The 19,607-nt window shown below is 33.4% G+C and overlaps 1 protein-coding gene across 1 annotated transcript; it reads left to right on the plus strand.

Annotated features, from left to right (window-relative positions):
• Positions 1-1,178: 1,178 nt before the first annotated feature.
• LOC111503308 (VAMP-associated protein 33kDa) lies at positions 1,179-18,520 on the plus strand. The gene is given in 5 exon segments (XM_023157587.2): positions 1,179-1,375; positions 8,672-8,745; positions 8,747-8,825; positions 9,387-9,670; positions 16,067-18,520. Coding segments are annotated over 5 exon segments (714 nt in total). The 5' UTR covers positions 1,179-1,317; the 3' UTR covers positions 16,286-18,520.
• Positions 18,521-19,607: the final 1,087 nt, after the last annotated feature.

Raw genomic sequence — 19,607 nt, forward strand, 5'->3', positions numbered from 1 at the left:
CATTAATCAAATGTGTGTGTCAGTTCCGAAGACTTCAACAATGATGGGACAGTTCAAACATTGAATGCAAAATCACATTTTAAACGAAAAATCGAAGGAATTTTTTGGCAATTTTTCAATAAATGGAATACCTACTATTTCTAACTCTAAAATATCAAGTGACTGAAGAAAAACACACAATAACGACTGGTGACAGTCAAAAATTCAATGATGATAAGACAAAAAATTGATACACGGAAACTTCCAAATTATTCAATTCATGAGAGTGAAAATGATTCAATCGCCCACGAACATGATTCAATAAAAAATAGGCCTTTATTGAAAGAGTTTTTTTTAATGTTGTATTGGTTAACTGTGTTAAAACTTTTTTTGCCGTTTCTCTTTCGGTAGTTGGAACACTACGTAACCATCAGGATATGAAACTATGTATAAGATTGGATGATCACAGATAAATGGCAGAGGTTAAACCTAAAGCGAAATTGATTAAATTTCAATAACAAATATTAATGCAATTTCTGTGACTGTGAGAATTTCCAAATGGATAAATTGAAACAAGCCCCGAAAATTCCTGAGTTGTATTCTGTATTCAAATTATTTAGTCGAGCTAAAGAGACAAAAATAAAATCATGCTTCAAGCACCATTCAGTAAGAAGACGCCAACTTGGTTGGTGAAACACGCGTCGAGAAGAGTCGCACAGTTCTGTAACTGTTTTGGATTGACTCGTATTCCACGCCAGAGATTTCAGTTTTACCGTTTTTTTTTTCACAAGTCACGCCACTTTTAATGAATGAAGGTCGTTGCACCATTTACAAACAGTTTCATGACGTGTAGATCAACTCAAAGCAAGGACTATTTTACGCCAGATGTTAAAGTTTCACATTTTTGGTGTAAATCAAACTTGGTTTCACTTACACTGAAGTGATCAGGCATTCTTTTCATGTTTAAGAAAATTATCAACAGTAGCGTAATATAATTATGATAATATGGTAGTATAATAAAGGTAATATATATATATATATATATATATATATATATATATATATATATATATATGTCAAAAATAATAATTGATACTGTATACATACGATTCGCTTGCTGTCTACAGATGCTAGTGCCGATTTGTAAATACCGAACGCACTGTCTGTCAACGTCGACGCCATCATTTTGACTTTTGACACGACACATGCGCTATGGTTGTCCTATGAAAAGAAAAGTGCACTATAAGTGGGATTTGTCACTAGATTGCAAGTACAAAATCATATAAAAAATTTATACCGATTCGTGTTTTAGTTAGTTTTCCAGTGTTAAGTTGAACAATGTCCAAACAGGAGCAAATACTGCAAATAGAGCCCCAAAATGAACTCAGATTCAAAGGTGAGGGTCAGTTAGTAGTATCGACGTATTTGTACTTACCAATAATAAATAGAACATCTTCAATTTCAAGCAGAAGAGTGTTAGAAGAGTAATCGGGCTAATGGGTATTTTTATTGAAATATTTTTTCGAGGGTACGAAGGGTATGTTAATTTTTCTTTACTCTCATGTCCAAGGCGATTTACCTCCATGAAATGGTAGGTCACAAAAACTAATAAATTTTATTTCATGACTCATGCTGCTTGTATGTAACAGAGCCAATGAATAGTGATAATATTAGCAATTTTGCAAGTAATAAAATGTATAGCTTTGTTGAACTACCTTGAATATATTTTACCTTCCTACCTGTCAAAGATCAAATTCCACTGGGTACAGGTTAACAAGTTTTCCTTGTTTTGATTGCTGGTAGAGTTGATTGGATGGTGTAATTATCAGTGAGATATTAGCTTACTCTTTGGTTTTCCAAGTTTCAGGATACTGTTATTTTCTTTTCCAGTGATCTCTGGAAGGACTGTTTGAACATAGAAATTAATAGAATTTCATGCTGATACCACCTGGTAGGGTCTCATGCTTCACTGGGCTTGAGGAACAATTTTTGTACCAGTCTCATTGGTAATATTGAATCTACTGGTATTCATTGTTAATTGATTAACATGAAGAAAATTAACAGAAATTTTATTATTCCAAGTTTCACAAATAGCACTGGGAATTAATTTCACAATCATTTCTTCCCCTATTAAAGGATTGTGGAGTTCTAGAGAACAATTCATATAGATGCAATTTTATACCAATACTCTTTCAGAAAGCAAAACAATCTGGAGACTGTACATACATAAAAGAAAATCATTTTGAAATGTCTGTTGGATATAATTCAATGTCCAGTGTGGTATTAGCTGGGGAAGTAGTTGTTTTCCGGCAGACTTACCAGAACCTGCATTGTTGGTACATTTGGGGAGACAAATGTTTCGAAATTCTATTTCAATATATTCATTTTCTAATACAACAATCTTTCATTTGATAAACTTTGTAGAGAATTCCAATTATATATGTTGCGTCCTTCAATTATTCAATTTCTTTACTACTGACTATCATGGCACTTGATACTTACGCTAAATGATACCATTTACTGTAAGATTTTCACAATAATGGTTCCCAAAAGAGTCATCGTTTTAACTTGAAGCTATTGTATAGCAAAACAGTTGTTGCAGTTTTCGTAAAACCCATTTTTTGAAAGTCTCACAGCAAATTGTATCATTTATTGTTAATATGTATTTTCATCAGGGATCAGTCGTTTTATCTAACATTCATTATTTACACTGCACATCTTTTTTAAAAACATTCGACCAAGTCAATTGCAAACTGCATGTCAACAAACTCAATCATATTTTTTTGCTTTTATTGTTAAATGGAATTGATAATGCTAGTGAACATTTTCCAATGAATCAAGTCCACTTAAAAACTGAAAGCATTGCCATTAAAGCACCACAAAACAAATTTCGCTATTTGATTCCACTTTCCATTTGATTTCCATCGAAACACCATTTCCATGGTGTAAAATTTGATAAATGGTTGTCATTCTCATCCCATATTAATAAAATAACCTTGAAATTACTTGAACTTCTTAGATATGTAGGTAGGACCGCTAAACACTAATCGGCAAGCACAATGAATATTCTGTATTGTTCATTAATTAGATCACATTTATTGCTTGGTGTTCCTCTCATTTAGTGTACAAAACGTCACCGGAAAAGATTCAAAATTAATTTTTGCATAGTGCTACACTACATCTAACCACATTGAAAAACAGGCGGATTCGAGCTGACCTAATATTTCTATTCAAATTATTGTCAGGCCAAATTAATTGCCGAGAACTTCTTTCTTTGGTTGGCCTGAGAGTCAAGCAAAGAGTAACAAGGGATGATAGAGCATTCCAATTGATTCCAATTATGGATTTAATAGTCCAATGTTTAGAATGTTAAGGGAAACTAATGTATCAGAACTTGATTTTTTTACATACTCGTAGGAAGTCTCCAGTCAATTATGTATTTAGTCTATAGATTTATGCCTTGTATATTTGTTAGTTTTCAGTGCTGGTATTGGTTTTGATTGTTTTATTCACCATTCAGTTTTCAAGTTGTTTTTCAGTTTATATATTTCAATATTCATACCAATTTTTTATACATGTATATTTTTAGAACATTGTAATTTAGGGTTTTCCCAATCATACCGAATAAAAATCTACACTACATAAATTTGGTGTTCTAGATGAGTTACTTTGGATAATTTTTGAATGAACTGAGGATAATTGATGAACATTCATATCAAAACTAAAAATATTGTTTTCCGCTCTGTCTCATTTTATTTAGTAGTTGTTTCTTGGGAGATTCTGTTTATTTAATGGAATCGGATTCTGTTCTCTTAGACCTTTTCCTCATTTACAAAAATATCTTCCTATTTGAGGCTTCGTACCATTCTTATAGCACCCGTTCCTCCGCGTTAAAATTGCCAATTCCTTTAACAAATTTGGTTAAGAATTCTATTTATTACAATGGGTCAAGTTATTTAATCACTTGCCCTCAGATATAAGACAGGTAAATTTGACCAACAAAATATTCAGAATAAGAGTAAAAACACTTTTGGCTGATAGACCCTATTATAATTTGCAAGAGTTCTACTCGTATAATGATAAGTTTACGTGACAAAATGTGCATATTTGAATTTAGGTTATATAAAATTCTTGTTTGGATATAAATGTTTGATTGTCTGGTGCAATGGGTGTGTTTATTTGTGTAATATTATATATAAGTGTATATGTTTATTATATAAGTGTATATGTTTATTATATAAGTGTATATGTTTATTATATAAGTGTTGATAATATTTTTAAACAAGTCTGTACACAACCATGCTGATACAAAATTTCGGCGTTGAACAGATCACTGCCGCAACAGTGTTCTGTGACTTATCCAAGGGATTTGACTGTGTAAGTCACGAAATTCTGCTGTGCAAACTCGAATACTATGGTTTTAGAGGAATCAGCCAGCAGTGGTTCCAATCATACCTAGAAAATCGCTTACAAATGGTGAAAACTAATCATCTCTCTTGAACGGAGGCAACTCAATGCGGTGTGCCACAGGGTTCAGTGCTTGGTCCCACACTGTTCCTAGTGTATATAAATGTTCTCACAAAACTTAATATATCTGGGAAGTATATGTTGTTTGCCGAAGATACCACCATATTTTGGCATGATAATGATGAGCATTTATAACGTCACAAGATATAAGAAGACTTTGAAAAAGTTAAAACCTGGTGTGACGATAACTTGCTTACTAATGCTACTAAGTCTAATCTATCAACATGCCGCTGTGAGCTTTTTGCCCTGAACTTAGGCACAAAAAACATTGAAGATGTTTCCTCCACCAGATTTCTTGGATTTCACATTGATGATAAATTAAAATTTAACGATAATGTCACGAAACTGTAAAAAATTGTCATCTGAATGCCACGTCATTCACATGAATTGGGTTTTACAGCTGCTAAAACAGTTTATTTTGCTCTCATTGAAGCCCACCTAGTCTATGGCATAACCTTCTGGGGGGTGTGCAACAAACAACTCTTACATAATAATAATAATGATGTTTATTCACATAGGAAAGAAGAATACAGAAAAATGTAATGAGAAGATAAAGGTGAATAAATGAGTACTTGATAAGTGATTTTCACTCTTGTTTAGGGAAAATACAATGCAATAAAACTTACTGTGTAACATATGGTGCAAGTTGTACAAAAAAAGAGCTATGAGGGCTCTCTGTAAAGTAAAAATGCGTGATTCTTGCAGGGACCTTTTCAAAAATAATATAATTCCCACAGTTACTTCAATGTTTATTTTAGAAACCACTTGCTTAATACACAAGAATCGTAACTAATATATTACAGTCTCCTCATTCCATAATACGTGATCATCACAAAAAGTCAGATTACCTCTACCTCTACGAAAAAACAATCTTGTTATGGAATTTCCCATTTATAATTGCTTACCACTAAGCTAAAGGGAAATTGAATCATTAGGGTTGTTTAAAAAACATGTTAAAGAACTGATATTCACTCATCCATTCTACAATATGGAGGAATTTTTTATTAGTGATCCTTTTTGTTGCCATTTAAATAAGCATGTCTCCTTATTATGATTGATTTTAATATGTTTGTGTGGCTGTATCTACTTACATATTTTACTAGCTAGCACTTGACTTGTACATTTTACTTATACACATTTTATTATTATTTTGTCTGTATTTTTATTGTTTTCAACATTTCAACTTGTTTCACCTATACAATGACTTTGTCGATTAGAACTGTTTCCTCTGATATTAAAGCATATTTGATCAATTGATTGATTGTGTCAAAGTATGAGGTGTTCTATTGTTTTAAGGGACAACTCACAAATTACTTCAGAAATGCCCTTCATAAATACTTGGAAGAAAATGTATTTTACTCTTCAGATGATTTTTTATCTAAATATACATTCATCATTATATCATCATTAATATACTGCTTTGTTATTTTTGATTGTTTTTTTTTTATTTACAAACAGATGGATAGTTCTTTCCGATACATACTTATTTCCTGTTTGTAAATAATAATAATATTCATTGGTGAATACTGAAGGGCCATCGACCAAAGTCCTTCAGTCAGTGTACAGTTTTTAATCATTAGCAGTCATTTTTACAAGTGCTTATATAATAGACTTGAGGTGCATTATATTTCTGAAAAAAAGGTATTATAAATTATAATTTATAACACATAATGCCTGTAGGGTCTCCAAGTTGCTTTCATTTTTGGCAAAGCGGTTTCATAGGTCTGGCAGTCTCTCCTTTATAGGTTTCACTTTTGTAGTTCTATAAAGCAGTGTGTTTGAGGGATTGTGTAGTATGTTCTGAGGGTCACGCCTTTTTGGTAATACTCCTTAGTGTAGATGTTTCAGCTGTTTGGAGATTATTTAATACAGAATTACGACAACTTGAATAAATTACATGTGTATATTAGAGAAGTGGACGACAGATCATTTTAAATATTTTAGTTGCAGTTTTAGTTTTGATTTCTCTTTTTTTAAATGTCAGACTCCAAAAGTGTTTTCCTCTAGTAATGCATGCAACAAATTTTTGTATGGCTGTTCAAGTTGATTTTGTGGTCAATGTTAACAATACAATACAATATTGAAGGGGTTATATTTTTAGGAGTGATTAATTTTTTTGGGAAAGAAAGTTTTTGGCTTTCTACTACTCCATCTGATACAAAAAAAAGGGATGATTCTCTCATCCCCTTCCTTAAAATGATCACTTCACAATGATATAGGAGTCGTCAGTGGTAAAAAACATGAAGTTTATATAAACATTAGTACAACAGTATTACAAAATTCATAAATTTAACACACGAAAGTTCTTGTTCAAAATGTGGTTATTCAAAATATTAATTAATTTTGTGAAAACAACCATCTACGAGATATTCTCCGATTCTCCGTTCGAATACTAAAATTGATGCTACACTTTTTAGGTTGGAAGGTAGACAATTGAAAAATTTGGAACCTGCCAGAGATGGTGTCTTTTCGAATAATTTTGTACGATGTTGTAGTTTGATTGAATTCCCGTTCCTTGTTGCGTAATTATGACTTTGGGTGTTAGTTTCTAATTCGAGTTCGCGTTTTTTCACAAAGAGCAGACAGTTATAAATATAGAGAGAAGGTACTGTTAATATCTTCCTTTGCTTGAAAAAATGTCTACATGAATCAGTATGCCGTAGATGGTGAAGCATACGAATTATTCGTTTCTGAGCAACAAAGACCCTGTTGATATTTGTTGCGTCTCCCTATAAGATAACATTATAAGATAGAACAGAATTCACAAGAGCATAGTAAACATCTAACGGTTGTTCTTCACTCAGTATTTTTTTTAAGTTACATTAAGGCATAGGAACTGCTATTAAGTCTTTTTACTCACGTAGTCGACTTGAAATTGCCAATTCAATGAGTGGTCGATGTGAACTCCTGAAAACTTTGTGAATTCTGAAGGGTATATATTTGTGTTATTTATAATAATAAACGTGTTTGGGATGTTCCTCAGATTTTCTTGGAGAAAACTGTAACAGTACTGTTTTTTCTGCATTGACCATAAGTCTATTTCTTTGACACCACTTTGAGAAATTGTGACTTATTACATTCAGTTTTTCTTGAAGTTCCAAAGGACTGTCAGCTTCTGCGGAAATTGAAGTATCATCGGCAAAAAGAACTATCGAAGTAGTTCCGATATGTTGTCGTAAATCATTTATGTATAGTAATAACACTAATGGTCCCAAGACTGAGCCTTGTGGAACTCCAACTTCCAAGTCATAAGTATTCGAGTTTACATTATCCCATTCTACGTACATCCTTCGAAATTTCGTGTAAGACATAATCCAAGATAGAAATTTACCTCGAATTCCAATTGCACTAAGTTTTTTGGCCAGTATATTGAAGTTTATAGAATCAAAAGCCTTTGATAAATCGAAGAAGAGTGCGGCCATAAACTTTCCTTTGTCAATTCCTCTATAGATATTTTCCAAGAAAGCTGTAGTCGCACTTTCCGTTGATCTACTGGGACAAAATCCATTTTCACATTTGTTAATTACATTGTTTCGTTAAGAAAGGAAGTAGTTGTTCATAGATACATAAACTCTCAAGTATTTTACTGATTGCCTACTTCTTACTATTTCATTATTGATGTTTATTTATTGAACGAGATCGTTGTCCTGTCGACGAGATTTTCTGTTTGTATTTTCGTAGCTTTTAATAAACTTTGATATACAATTATTCCATTTATGACCTGATGATAGTTTTTTTAATATACATATATTTATTTCATTTGTAATGCTGTAGCTTGTAGGTTCTGTTGTTACTAGTTCAGTAAGTTTATATGATGCGTGTCTTCTATACATTTGTAATGACTTCGGTGGAAAATAAAGTTGATTTGGTTCAATTTCAAATTCCATTTCGTAGCTTTGAAATATTATTTGAAATATTTTTCAATTTCATTTAATGTCACGATTTCATGAAACAAGAATTTGGTTGAAATGTGACAATATTGAACTATGAAAAAAATGTTTTCACAGTTTTAGTGTGTAAAAAAAGAATTTTTGTCAGATTCATTTTATGCCAGATAATCTATCTCTGTATCATGAAAATTTTGGGACCCTGAATACTTTGTTTCTTGGAAATTCCTTTTTTTTAAATGTGTATAATTATTATACACTCCCTTTTTTGTTCTCAGGTCCTTTCAACGTTCCTGTCACTTCCTACATGAAACTGACCAACCCCTCCGATAAGAAGGTATTGTTCAAGATAAAAAACTACAGCTCCGAAAAAGTATTGCGTTCGTCCCAACTCGGGAGTTCTAGACGCCAATAGTAATACTGAGATAGCAAGTGAGTATTGACCTACAAATTTATTTTTTGATGTAAACTTGTAGAATGATATCCGGGTTTGTAAAATACTTTGCTGTAAAAATAATTAATGACAAGTAAAATAAAACGTATTCATTTCAGTCTGTAAAATAAATATTCACCTCTCATGCTGAATTGTTAGTATCTTCTACTGATTCATGATTATTCAAATGAAATTCTCTATAGTCTATAATAACGAATTTTCATCTTATGATTTATTTTAATTCTCACATCTTTATATCAACAATATATTGTCTTGAAGCTTTATGATTTTTCATATCACTGATAACAATGCAATTTTGAGATCTGTGCTGAGCTCGAATGATGAGGAAAGAATCCTTTTTGAAGGTTTAGTTGAGTTCTGTGTTGTTCTTGATGGAAAGTTACACCAGGAACAACACTGGTTGAAGTGCCTGAAAGTAAAGGTGACACTTCATTGGCTCTTCTTCTCTTTCTTTTTTTTGATGGCCTCAGCAACTAGAACTATCCGGCCAGTTGAGTTCATCTGATCACTTCAGATATTTCATGATGTGTTTCTTCCAGTATGTCTTCAACCATTCCTGTTCGACCCGGCCGAGAAGAACAAACACAAATTCATGGTGCAGACGGTGTTTGCACCCGAAGGCGAAATCAACCTTGAACAGCTGTGGAAGGAGATAACGCCGGAGCAGCTGATGGACTCGAAGCTGAAGTGCGTGTTTGAGATGCCTCCGGAGCATACTGAAATTTCTGGTTCCGATGACACTGCAAAATTCAGCCCCAAAACGGCAGCCCCAGTCTTACCGACTAACTCTGCAGACTCGGAATTACAGAAGGCTGCCCAAGAGGTGAGATGATGATATTACATTTCAGTTTTGTTTAACCATTTGGTTTATTTTCCGGATTTACTACTCTCATTGAATTTTATTTAATCATCCTCAGGGTTATAAAAACTCTGTTACGTATATTACTTCAACAACATAAATGAAAGATACTTGAATTCCATAGTAAGTCTGACCACATTTCTGAAGCGATAGGCGTAACAGTTTTATTTATTTATTTATTAATTTATTCACGGGTAACTCCTATTTAATATAAGTTATACAAATATCAGATTGTTAGCACAAATCTTTTCTAATTTAATTATAAATAATAACAATTTAAACAGTTATAGTAGAGAATTGAAATAAAGCGAGAATAAAAGTAAATGACAGATACTAGCAATTTAAGAATAAGTATATCTTAACTTATTTCTAAGAATATCCTCGGAAATATGAAAGAGATCGAATTTTGTATTATTCGCGTTTGTGACTATTCTTGATAAAGGAGAATGCATTCCATAGTTACACCTATGGTAATCTATTGCAAAGATTAGATTATTTCCGATTTCCGTATCCGTTCCATTGCGAGTTCTAATGAACATTGGACATCAGAAATTTTATATGTCACGTTTTCACGAGCTACATAACCCTTAATTTGATCCCACATTAATTCTCGAATTTTGTATTATTCGCGTTTGTGACTATTCTTGATAAAGGAGAATGCATTCCATAGTTACACCTATGGTAATCTATTGCAAAGATTAGATTATTTCGTGTTTTTCTAGAGGAAACATGAAGATTTACTTGGGCAAGAAGAGTTGAGCAATTAATTCTAAAATTAAGCAATTTATGAAGGAATATAATATCTATATGATCTCTGCGTAAACTAAGTTTCGGTAAATCAGTTACAGACCAAATTTCTGAAAAAGAGTGATCACTGAGAGGTAAAGACAACTTAAAGGCAATATATTTTATAAATTTGTTTTGTACTTTTTCTATAGTGTACTTATGCATTTCATAAGTTGGTGACCAAACACAGCTGCAATATTCTGTAATCGATCTAACCAAAGCAAAATACAATAACTTGATAGAATTAATGTTGTGAAGTCTTTTGTAGTCCTGCATACAAAGCCTAACATTTTCATTGCTTTGCTAGGGATCTGTTCATACTGCAAGTATGAACAGATCTCTAGCTCTAGATTTATAAATCGGAGAACCTATATTCAATCCATTTAAATTCAAGTATACATATCCTTGAAACTAGTTATTCAGAATAATGTAGTAGGTGGCGCTACTTGGTGGCAATGGTAAAACTGATTACATTTTCTTATTATGCCTAATACAGTACTTCACAGAAACAGAAAAATGTTTACAAAATAATCATTATGTTCCTTTTATATAGAAAGATAACTACAAAGCAAAGAAATAATTACCAATGTTATGTTTATGAAGATTCAGAATCCATTGACTCGTACGAAGAGGAATCTCCACTCACACTTAAATCTATTATTATTTGGTCGAAAACAGTGTCTACCATCCCGTCCAATCTCCACATTTTCTCTTCTTCCTTGATAACATGGGCTACAACATTAGCCCAATCTTCTTTCCGTATCCGTTCCATTGCGAGTTCTAATGAACATTGGACATCAGAAATTTTATATGTCACGTTTTCACGAGCTACATAACCCTTAATTTGATCCCACATTAATTCTATAGGGTTCAACTCGCAATGGTAAGGAGGAAGTCTCAAAATGGTGATGCCTTCAGCACGAGCTATTGTATCCACCACATGCTGGCTATATCTGTCACGATGCTGTTTAATGACACTCATAAGCTCGGCCTTAACCATGTCCTCGGAAAATAGAATTCCTTTTTGTCCTAACCAACTCTGCATGTCTGCTTTTCTGGTGGTCATAGTTGACAGCTGTTCTACTAATCGGCTGTAATAAGAAGTGTTATCCATTACTATTACCGAATTTGGCTCGACTCGTGAAAGAAGGGATTCAAACCATCCTTCAAAGCGTTGGGCGTCCATGTCTTCGTGATAATTCCCCGTTTTTTTTATGAAAAAATTAGTGCACTATCGTCTAAAAAGCCACTCTCGTTACCTATATGGGCGACAATTAGTCGTTGCCTGTTGGTCGGCGTAACCCTGTTGATAAACCGTCCACAAATGCTTGACGATAACTAGTTACAGTAGTATCTTGCCAGATCTTAGATACTGTATGACCAGCATTCACCCACGTTCCGTTCAGATAATAAATCTTTTCGTGAGCAGAACGCATTTCTCTAATAGAGCGAAGACATCTCCGTCGCCATGAGACTATATATTCTCTTTCTATTAAGACAGATTTACGGGATCGTTTGGCATATATAAATTTTAAATCTTCTTTTTTATTTTCCTTAACTTCTCTTTGCTCATTTTTGGAATGAGATCATTATCCATTATCTTCGTCCTAATGGATTCGAGGGTTGGCGTTTTATTCTCAAAAATGAAAGAATGAATGGTATAGCGTACAAAAGTTTTCTGCTACTCGTCCAATTCAATTTTTTTTCTACCACGACAATGTACTTTTAGAACTTGCACAATCCCAGTCACCTTTTTTTCACGTACAATGCGTTCAATTGTCGACACAGGTATTCCCGTTAAAAATGAACACTGGGATACAGCTTCCACTGTACGGAGTGTATTTTTTAAATTTTCGTACACTCTACAGACAATCTGTTTTTCTTCTAACGACATAAACTTCCGCTTTCTTTGTACATTACTTGGATCTGCTACGGCATCCATCTTAATACTATAAAAATAATAAAATTCAATCACATTATTCAGCTATTTGTCAGTTGTTTACTTACCTCAAAAACTATTTTAAAGTTGATGAATTTTGAAAAACACTTCATTGTGAGATTATCACTAGAACAGATTAACAAATCCGCAACACGTGTTTCGCTGCACAGTAGCTTTTTCAAGTGTGTTCACTAACAAACAGAATTCTACATACATTGTGATTTATATATACTTTTTGAAATATTACTATCTATCTACCTAATGACTAGGTCAACTAATTATTTATTTATTTATTTATTTATTTATTTATTTATTTATTTATTTTCAAACAGGTAAAACCTCATTACATGAAAATAATTATTCTTATAAAAATGTCAATACAGTCTAAATCATCTAATATTTCTAATATTTATACGTGAATACAGTTACATTGTATCTACGAGTAGTTACTACATAAAGCCGAATGGAAGGAAGAAACATAGTTATTCTAAACTTGAAAAGTATTTTTTTACACCACTATAAACTTGTTTGGGAGGGAGAACAAAGTTGATATCTGACATTAACAGGAAGTTGTTTGTTATTTTGATCATTGTAATGATAGGTGAACAGTTATTTGTTGATACATATGGTACATCAAAGAATTGAATGAGTCTTGTTGTTCTTTGGGAATTCTCTCTTTCAGTAAAGATTTGAGATTGGGACAGTTATAATTTTTTTATATATTTTATAACACATTAACACTATAGTTTCCTGTCTTCTATTTTCTAGACTGGGTATTTTAAATTCATTTCGTAGTGCTACTGTTCTAATTGTATTATAATCCGGGTATACTTTATATTTCTTGTAATATAAAAATCTCAGAAATCTGTTTTGAATTTTTTCCAATCTATTTTTATGAACAATATAGGAAGGATGCCATACTACAGCCCCATATTCAAGTTTAGGTCTGACCAAACTATTATAAAGTGTAGTAATCACTTTAATATCATTGAAATGTGCACTTTGTCTCATTACAAATCCCATAATTCTTAGAGCCTGAGATGCTATGTAATCCAAATGAGGTTTGAACGAGAGTGTGGAGTTATAGTATATACCTAAATCTTTGACAGTCTCTACCCTGGATAATTCAATACCATTCATTAAGTAATTGTATAGTGTTTTATTCAGTTTTCGGGTACAAGACAGGACAGAACATTTGGATATATTGAACGGAAGATCATTTTTCACACTCCATCGATAAACACTATTGATGTCCTCTTGTAGTTTGACACAATCTTGTAAGTTTTCGATCTGTCTATAAAATTTAAGATCATCTGCGAATAAGAGACACTCAGAGTACTTTATATTTTGAGTTAGATCATTAATGAATACAAGAAAAAGTAATGGACCCAAGTTTGATCCTTGAGGAACTCCAGAGTTTGCGCGAAATTTCCCTGTACAATTACCTTCATATTTGACTCTGAAGTGTCGATTATTCAAATACGATGCCAGCAATTTGAGTACTTGGGTATCAGCGCCATTTTTATGTAACTTTTCCAGTATCACATCATGATTAACTTTATCGAATGCTTTTTGAAAATCTGTATAAATAACATCAACCTGTTTATTGTTATCTAGATGGTTGAGGACATGATGAGTAAATGTTAGTAGATTTTTTGATGTGGATAGGTGTCACTAATGCTTCCTTCCATAAGTCTGGAAACGTATTCGATTTTATTGATGAATTATAGATATAAAGAAGAGGTTGCTTTAGCCATACTCCACATCCTTTAATAATATATGGTGGTATTTTATCACTTCCTGCAGATTTTTTTGGCTTAAGTTTCTTTAAAGCTTCAAAGTAATCGCTGTCGGTTACTTCATCGATTGTGAGACGGGTTTCAACATCACCTGCAAAGTTGATGCTGTAAGTCGCCTGGTCATTACTGTAGACAGATTGAAAATATTTGCCAAAAGAATCTGCAGAGTCACTTTCTTTCACTCGGGAGCCCTGTAGCTTGAGTATGAGGGAAGAATTATTAGTTTTTTTGTTGCTTTTCGTATATGACCAGAAGTGTTTTGAATCGTTATTAATGGCATTTTCTATATTTTTCATGTATTCTTTATAGCACGTATCAATTAGTTTTTTCAATGTTCGTCTCTCCTCAACATATAGCTGCATATAATAGTTCGATAGATTTTTCAACTTTCTTAGTTCATTTTTCCGTTTCAAACATTTTTTTACTTCATAGGTAAACCAAACAGGAAACTTTCTTTTTTTATTTTTTACTCGAGGTACTAATTCATTGAGAACGTCATATATTTTACTATAGAAAAAATTTACCGCGTCATTAACATTTTCTATTTCAAACAATGCGGTCCAGTCAATATCTCTGATTTTATACGAAAGCTGTAAGAAATCACACCTTTGAAAATTATATACAGTTTCTGTTCCAAAGAAGGTATTCTCCCTATTACTCTTACTATTTTCTAGTTCAATATCAATTAATAATGCAGGGTGGTTTGTATCCTCTTCAATCAATGGAAAGTCAGATCTAGATACTTTTAGAAACTCGCAATTTTCCATACTCACAATAAAGTGCGAATGTGATGAAAATCTGTGATAATGTATTTTGAAAAACAAGTATCGACCAACTCTGTCTCATATTTTAAAGTTAATAAATATAACTGTCTATTTAATAAATATAATAAAATATATTTAATAAATACAAAACAAAGTCACCTTCACAAGAAACAGAACACACTACGCCTATGCAGATAAGGACGCTTAATAATAAAGAAACCGAATGACTAGTTATGACATTTTAAGGACGCAAATATAATAGACCTGCAAAGTGTTGATCAGTTTACCGATGTTTCAAAGTATATAACAAACTGGTTCACCTATTCGCTCGTACATCCTATCGATATGCAGAAGCTATCTTGTTATGGGGGGCAAATTTTATGGAATCATCTTACTTTTCAATTATTTACAATAATAATAATAATAATAATAATAATAATAATAATGGCAATACATAGAAAATAAAAATGACCCCGGTAAGAATTTAGTTCTAACATTTAACATTGTTGCCGTTAGCTCTCAGTTCAATTTGTATATGAGTTACCTTCAATTGAAAATTGTTATACTATAGTGACATTTCGGAAAAAAGCAGCTCTGTCAATTGCTGAAGCTTTTTATGGGAAAAAAGTTGATTATTTAGCTTTAGACTGTGAATGAATATTTCTGATTGTATAGTTTTTATTGTGCAAAAAGAAGGCTGATAAGTTTGCAATTTTCAGAATTACATGTTAAAATACATGAGTACACAATTTTTTTTTTCAAAATCGGAGGAAGCTATCTACCAAAAAGTTTACCCAATTTTCAATAATTTTTCTGGATTTTAACAATAAGTAATATGGAACTGGAACCTTTGGCTTGAAATAAATCTATTGAAAACACTTTCTCAACACCAGAATAAAAATTGCTGTCTCGACGCGCGTTTCGCTAACAAATTAAATGACTAGTCATCTCCTGAGGACGCTTTGTTAGTGAAATGCGCGTCGAGAGACCGTAATTTTTGTTCTGGTGTTAGGAAAGTGTTTCCAATAGAATCATGAATATCTTGTGACCTATCACCAATTTTTCTATTCAGGTTCAACAACTGAGGGAAGAAGAGAGCCAGCTAAGGCAAGAGAACCTGCTGCTCAAAGAAGAGATCCTCCAGCTGAAACAGCAAGTGGGCGTAGCTCGGGCGGCCCCGACCAACAGATACGCCCCCCCTGTTCAGGATCAGAACGTTCCGATGGTGTACTTAGCCATGGCGGTCATCTTGGGCTTGATAGGAATAATATTGGGCAAGTTTGCACTCTGAAACAATGGTCTTCATAGAAAAGACTCGGTACGCGGAGCTTCAGCAATAGCGTGCCCTGAACACCATTATAATGTATATTTATTATAAAGTTATCCATTGTCTACTGTATATTGAAACTGTTTACACTTTTTTCTTTCCGGGGAAGGGGTTGGGGTGGATTGTTGTGCAAACGATAGGCCTGGTTGCTGGTAGAAAACTGGGGGAGCGGAAAAACTGGGATTTTTCGCAGCGCACGAATCGAAACTTCCCAGGTGTCCATTTGTGTAATGCAGCCTACCAGGTGGCTTTTTTCTTGATTGAGAAGCACGAACTCGGCATTTTATTTCCTTTTTTTATTCTCATAGTCGATAGAATATGTGTAACGTCACTATGTGTTAGGTTGACTTTTTCTACAGTGTGTTTCACATAATACTATTTCGCTTTCTATATTCCTATTTTCTTTATATATCTAATGTTTGTAGTGGTCCTGTGACGGAAGTATTCTTTTTCGTTGTTTGTAAATAAAAATCTCGATGCATGTCTAGAAATATTGTTATTCGAAACACCCTGTATATACTTTCCTTTGAGAGTGCTGTGACTTCGTTTTTCTGAAGAATTTCCGGTTGCCTGTCCCTCTGATGGTGTTACCGCTCTTTCGAGTTTTTCTTCAACCGACTCTATCCCACTTGATGCCTACTAATAAATATAACTATTGAGTTGTCGGCTCAAACTCGATGTCGAAAAGCATAGAGTGAGCCGAATTGATAATCGCAAGTGGATTTCTAACCTCCAAAATGCATCACCCTTTGCCAAGTAGCTGGGACATTTGACAGTCCGAACGGTATGCGGTTGATATCAATTTCTTCTTTTTTTATGATCGTAAATGGATGTGTAATCACACTTGATCAATATTAGGCTCTAAACACACTAGAACGACATTTGAAGCAGAAATCTACGAACTTGAACAGTCTTCAACGAAACCGCAGAAGGATCACATTTTCATTTTTATGCCTCAATATTTAGGACACAAATCCTGAAAGATCAGCTTTGTAAGTCAAAATTCTGCAATTAAAACGTTGAAATTTTGAGTTCGATGTCGTTAAATAAGTGAATTTTGCTATTGAAATGTCAATATTGAAATTTTAATTTTTACCTTCTAAATTTTGACTTTTAGCTTGAAATTATCCCTTTTTCGTTTCTGTAGTCTATATTAAGTTGTTGGAGAATTTGCTAGTTCTAATAGTGTGTGACTCAACTGAAACATGCCCTAAATGTTCCTGTTTTCCTTGAAATTCATACTTGCAGTTTTGTCTCGGACTCCTACTACTGGCTATTTCTAAAGCCCGGTAAATTAAATTTCACTCAGCCCTATATACTTCTGTTTTGAACTGAATCAGTTTTGTTTTGAACTGAATCAGTAGGGTTTTCATTTAAAAATCCACTTCTACATGTTTCTCATTTTATGGAAACGATCGCTCGTATGTAGAACAGGTCTAGAAGTCTCAGCAAATCATTTCAGACATTTTCTTCATACTTTTTAACGTGTTAATTTTACTACGAGATCCATTCTAGTCGTAGATTGCTTCTGCAACGTTGACTATGTTTGGTCTGTGGTCCCGAGGGAATTTTGTAGTGCATTTATGTGTTTCTTCAAAGCAAAACCCACATTTTTTGTAGGTCTGATCTATTTGCAATTCTTTTGTTTTTATGTAATGAAAAAAGGACACTGAATGTTCGTCGGAAAGTTTTCTGGCGGCTGATTTTAATTTATTAAATGTGGTAAGGAACGTTATTTTAATCATCAATTTCGTTTGTAAGGGTAAAATCACTTGCCAAGGCTTATCCGTTATTTAGATATTCACTTTTAGGTTAGGTATTGTTGTTTCGGAATCATAACGAGTCATTTTGGGTTTAAAGTGCATCAGGAAAAACACGTAGCAATAAACTCTCAATTGTTTTACCGAGACATCTACTCAGAACTTGTTCTTCGGTCTGGATAACGTTGCTTGATTGCAGTTCATATGTTCTGTTGATTTTTGTTAAACCAACTTGGATCGTTCCAGAATCGTCTGTGTGTTTTTCTTCATCACTTACAGTTCATCTGATCATCCATTTTTTGAGGTGTTTTAGAGTGTAGAAGAGAGAATTTGGCTTGATGCAAATTGTTTATATGTACGATACTTTTAACACTTTGTAATTTGTTGACGCTGTTAGCCTGGTGAGTGTAATATCTCTGAATAAAGTAATATACTACAACACAGCTGTTTTATGTCATGTAATAAGAATAATGACATCTGTTTCAATTGAGAACAGGTATAATAAAAGTGAGTAGATTTATTCATTACTGAGGATTTCACACGTGCAATATACAAGATCTGTTCAATAAATAAGATGAATTTTCATTATTTTCCAAAAATATTTTGTTTTGTCCCCTTCAAAGTAGTCTCACTGAGATATAATGCACTTGTGTTATGCACTTTTTATCTCCTCAGTCGTCTCTAAACGCCGTCTTTCGTCGCAAAGCGCCGTCATTTCTGGGTCTTTTCAATCTTGGGAACAGGAAAAGTCGCAGGGGGCCAAATCGGGTGAATACGGTGGCTGAGGTATGATCACGGTGTTGTTTCTAGCCAAAAAATTACGAATGAGCAGGTGCATTATTGTGATACAAAAGCCAGAAATTGGTTTTCCTCAATGCCGGATGTTTTCTTCGTATTGATTCTCGCATGCGGTGAATAACTTCAAGATAAAATTCCTTATTGACCGTACGACCATGTGGCAAGAACTCCTGATGCACTACGCCACAGAAATAAAAGAAAACAGTGAGCAAAACCTGGCGTGCTTTTTTTCTTCGGTAAATTAAAGATTCAAACAAATATGAGCGACAGATTTCGATTCTTGCACCAAGTGTACAAAGTTAGGTGCTTAATCTGTTTGATCATGTAGATTACACACGCTTTATATTAATTTCACCTGTTTGTATGTATGTTTGTTTACAAATTCAAGGTCGGGATCTGTATTAACAGAATTATCGGCATTATTGCTTGATCTATTCGCGGGCAGATGGCGTTGTACGTAACATCCTTGATATTTCTTGATCTATTCGCGGGCAGATGGTGCTGTACGCAACTCTCGATATTATTACTTGATCTATTCACGGGCAGATGGCGCTGTACCAAACCTCCTTGATAGGTTGCTCAAAAGAAAATCAAAATAATTAAATATAGTTTAAAAAAAACTAAAAAACACGCTTTTAAAGAATATTATTGGAGTTTTTTCCCAACACCAAATCGTTATTTCTAACCTTGACACGTGTTTCGATCACCAAGTTATCATCTTCAAAGAG

Source organism: Leptinotarsa decemlineata, unplaced genomic scaffold (genome assembly GCF_025532065.1).
Source record: "Leptinotarsa decemlineata unplaced genomic scaffold, Ldec_3_MD MMD2_P_RNA_scaffold_2, whole genome shotgun sequence".
NCBI classification, from domain to species: Eukaryota; Metazoa; Arthropoda; class Insecta; order Coleoptera; family Chrysomelidae; genus Leptinotarsa; species Leptinotarsa decemlineata.